Source organism: Haliotis cracherodii, unplaced genomic scaffold (genome assembly GCF_022045235.1).
Source record: "Haliotis cracherodii isolate W230 unplaced genomic scaffold, xgHalCrac1.p SCAF_2, whole genome shotgun sequence".
Classification (NCBI taxonomy): domain Eukaryota; kingdom Metazoa; phylum Mollusca; class Gastropoda; order Lepetellida; family Haliotidae; genus Haliotis; species Haliotis cracherodii.
Genome location: NW_027266275.1, coordinates 52,432,853 through 52,436,894, shown reverse-complemented (window position 1 = coordinate 52,436,894; position 4,042 = coordinate 52,432,853). Strand labels below are relative to the sequence as shown.

The following is a 4,042-nucleotide window of genomic DNA, read 5'->3' as shown; positions in this document are numbered from 1 at the left end:
TCGGGGAATTTACATTGAACTGTTGCAACTATTCTGAACCTTTGAATGCATGAAGGACAAAGAGATGACGAATTATTCTGGAGATGTTACCGGGTGTGGCGTTGAATCCACTATGTGCTGACTGACTTCCAGCGATAATCACTTGTCACCCCCTACCGGTTTCGCCCGAGCTTCATTAATTAGCACACAGCTTCAGGCGGGATGTGGGCTAAGGGTGAGTCGTGACGTCATCATGCCTATGTGACCAGCGCGTGTCTCGGGTAACACCTCGAGGTTTGGAGTCTGACTTGTACTGAGGGCATAAGTGTCCCTACTCCCCCTCCCAAGCGTTGTGATTCCCCATTTCCACCGCAAGACCTCCCTTGGTCGAGGTACGTGTTGATCTGCTGATCGATATATCCCGGCGTCTCGCAGCTTGACTGTCATTAAATACATCTTGCAGCTCTTCCGTGTCAACTCTGAAGCGTCGAGCGTCGTGCTGTCGGATCACCTTTGTCACTGGTCATTTGGCGCCACCCATTCCTTCATCCATCCATTCTGCGTCTGGAGACCGTCGCTGTAAAGACGGGGCAGTGTTCCAGTACCCAGGTAAGTGAAGCATACTTCATTAATTCCCACTTGGACACTAAAAGCATATTGCAGGCAGTCCATTTCCTACAAACTCCGATAAATAATCATAAAATACCCCCAATCAATCCGCAGCATCGGTATCTGTGTATGAATATTGATCCTAATGTATATCAATCACAACCAATTACAATCGAAGTCGATAGACGTGTCATATAATCCCTGCTCGGACTCAGTAATGCAATGTTCGTCTTTCACCGGGGTTAGTCTGTCAGTGTGACTATACCTTTTGTCCACACATGTGAGCAGTGAGATTTAACGAGGTTTTTTTACCGTGTTCGATTGACAGTTGGCTTACATATTTCAGATACAGCGGAGGCTGTCGGCATCTTTCGCAGAAATGTTGTCGTCAGGTCGACCCTCCACTGGGCAGCTGTGTCCACGGGGTGGTCATCGTCTCCCGAAAAGCAGGGCCCACTACCGTATCGTCGTCATGGGGGCGGCGGCCGTCGGGAAAAGTGCGATCATCTCTCAGTTTCTGTACGATAGATTCGTGAAGGAGTACAAGGCCACGGTTGAGGACCTCCATCGAGGGGAGTACGACGTCAACGGCATGCACCTCATCCTCGACATCCTCGATACGTCGGGGACGCATTCATTCCCGGCTATGAGGAAACTAGCTATAGCCACCGGGGACGCGTTTGTGCTGGTGTATTCTGTGGACGATGATTCCTCTTTCTCAGCTGTGAAACAACTCCGTGACGAGATCATAGAAGAGAAGAACAGCGAAGACGTCCCCATCGTCATCGCCGCCAACAAGACGGACGTTACCGAAGAGCGGAGGGTTATCGGGCGTGAGACGGCCGAGACGCTTGTATGTATTGAATGGGGGAACGGTTATATTGAAGCCTCAGCCAAAGACAATATCAACATTGTTGGCATTTTCAAAGAAATTTTACGACAGTCCAATATTCAATATGCCCTAAGCCCAGCCGTTCGTCGTCGACGTCGGTCCATGCCGGCAGTGTTGGTACAGCGACGACAGCTCGATCCTCCTAAAAGACATAGTTGTTCGTTAAACTGATGGAACCTCACAAAGGGTATGTACGGTATTCTACAGTTGCCATGCCATCCGTACGGACATCCGTGTTTCCGAAAAATCCTACGGAACTATTTGTCTCATCCAATCCTTATGCAAGAAAAGTGTTGCAAAGATATTCTCATCGGTGTTCCAGGAGACGCCGTGACCTTCACCTTGACGTTGAGAACAGTCCGCGTGGCGTTTTTACACGCTGAACGTTGATACAGCGACGACGGTGGGTTACAAACCGATACCCCTATCATTTGACTCGTTGACCTTTTAGTAAAATATTCCTGCCTAAAATTGTATCCATGTATTGGAAGAAGAGTTTTTCGTGGAAGGCAGTAGAGTTGTCTCAATTACGTCGCAGAAACTTTTTCAAATTGCACTGACTGGTTCTACAACGAAAGTCATTCATACACCACGAACTGAAAGTAGCAGTTCTTGTAAAATAGACTGGGAGTCCTTAATTCCTGACTTTCTGTGCCTGTGCATGTGTTGTGACGTGTTGTATGATAGTTAATATAATATTGATCATATAAGTGTCGATATCGTAATGATAATATATACTACTCGACTTTTCATAGGGACACAATTATACCAAAATATCCCTATCAACAGGTGAAGACTATATGTTGATAAAATCATGATATGTTGATAAAATGATGTGATATGTTGGTATATCATGTACATACTTCTCGATCAGTAAACGGCGTGAACAAATTAATGATTTGTTGCTTTATCGGAACATTATGGAATCGAGTTATTATGCAAACATTGGCTTGTCATGTCAAATAACCATGTCGGATTCTGTCAATAACTACACATCATCACAACTGGGCAGTGTTCTGAGTAATAACTGCTTTCAGTGCATATATCCCGGGTTCGTTTGCCAGTCTTAACTCTAAGGCTCACATCGATGGCTGTGTTCGATGGCGATGTTCGAAAGTCATCTTCCTGACATATTTTCCGAGTCGTCGTTCTACCATTTGGGATTGTAATGTTAAAATGTTATGTAAATGTCTGTGTGTTTTAGGAAAGGGGCCATACAAAATTATACATGTATTTGGGACGGGACGAGGGCACGACATAATGTTATATACAATAGGGGGTTGGGAGGTATCAGCAAAATATGATACAGCCCTAAGAACAACCCCACCGACCAACCCCTCCTCCCCCCTATAATAAATGACCGGTCCCTTATATCAAATGAAATGGCAACAGGTCCTTAGGGTGTATTAAATCTAAAACATATCTGATGGCTAATTGTCAGGTTACGCACTCACCAACAATACTCTTATAAGGCGTTGCGTGCAGATTAACGAAACAGGAAACCGTTATCTCATGCGATGGCTTTCATTTCCCACAAGATATGTTATTCAAAAGCTTTCAATTTCCTGTTATAAGCTCCTCTGTAGCAAATAGAATCGGATGGTCGCGCCGATATCGTCCCACGTGTTGTCGGGAAGGTGGCCCATGGGAACTACCAGACTATGAAGCTGAGCAGTCTATTCAGACGCTACATGGCTGCAGATTAGCGGAGGATGTTCTAAACGTCATGTGTTTTGAGTAATGTCAACTGCCTGTTAGAAACGGGGCCTTGTCATTGAATTCTCTTGTACATCAATTCTTATGTTTGCATGTTCACTGGTAGCTCTAGAGAAAGAGCCCTATTTCGAAAGCGGACACTCCCATGCATTATTTTCCAAAAAAAGGAACGAAAAAAGATTCCCTTGAATTCTATCGGGTGATAAAGCACACGGACAGTATGCAGTACTGTAGAGTTCGGGATATAGTATTAATCGATACGGTAACGTCTCTTAAGCTGAACTAATGGTGTTTGTTTGTTGTTTAAAGCCGCATTCAGAGATATTTCAGCTGTATGACAGCGGTTTGTAAATACTAAAGTATGGACCAGACAATCCACTGATTGGCATCATAAGCATCGATCTAGGCAATAGGGATACGATGACATGCATCAACCAAGTCAGTGATCCTGACCACCCGATTTCGTCAGTCGCCTCTTACGACAAGCATAATCGCCTTTAACGACAAGCATGGGTTGCTGAAGACCAATTCTTCCTCGAATCTTACATGTATAAATGTATGTTTCAATTTTGCTATGTGTAGTCATCAAACCTTCCTTAAGTAACCCCTCAGGGAGCCGGGTGAGAGTAGTAAGTCTTGGTTCTCAGTAAACTAATGTGTACTTACGTGTTAACTGATGTCATTTAACACTGCCGTCATATAGCTGGAATATTGTTGAGTGCGGCAATAAACAACAAACAAACAAACATTTAACGCTGCTATATTGTGCCAACTTGTGAAAATCGAATCTGGACCGGACAAACCAGTGATTAATTTTCTGACCAACGGCCCACGAAGACATGCAAT

The 4,042-nt window shown here is 44.6% G+C and overlaps 1 protein-coding gene across 1 annotated transcript; it reads left to right on the top strand.

Moving 5' to 3' along the window:
* Positions 1 to 967: 967 nt before the first annotated feature.
* LOC139469242 (ras-related protein Rap-1b-like) lies at positions 968 to 2,329 on the top strand. Its single transcript, XM_071251380.1, has one exon. The coding sequence runs from the start codon at positions 968 to 970 to the stop codon at positions 1,649 to 1,651; it is 684 nt and encodes a 227-aa protein (XP_071107481.1). The 3' UTR covers positions 1,652 to 2,329.
* The last annotated feature ends 1,713 nt before the right edge of the window (positions 2,330 to 4,042 follow it).

Excerpts from the sequence above, each read along its gene's own strand:
- LOC139469242 (XM_071251380.1), top strand. The coding sequence starts at position 968 with ATGTTGTCGTCAGGTCGACCCTCCACTGGGCAGCTGTGTCCACGGGGT.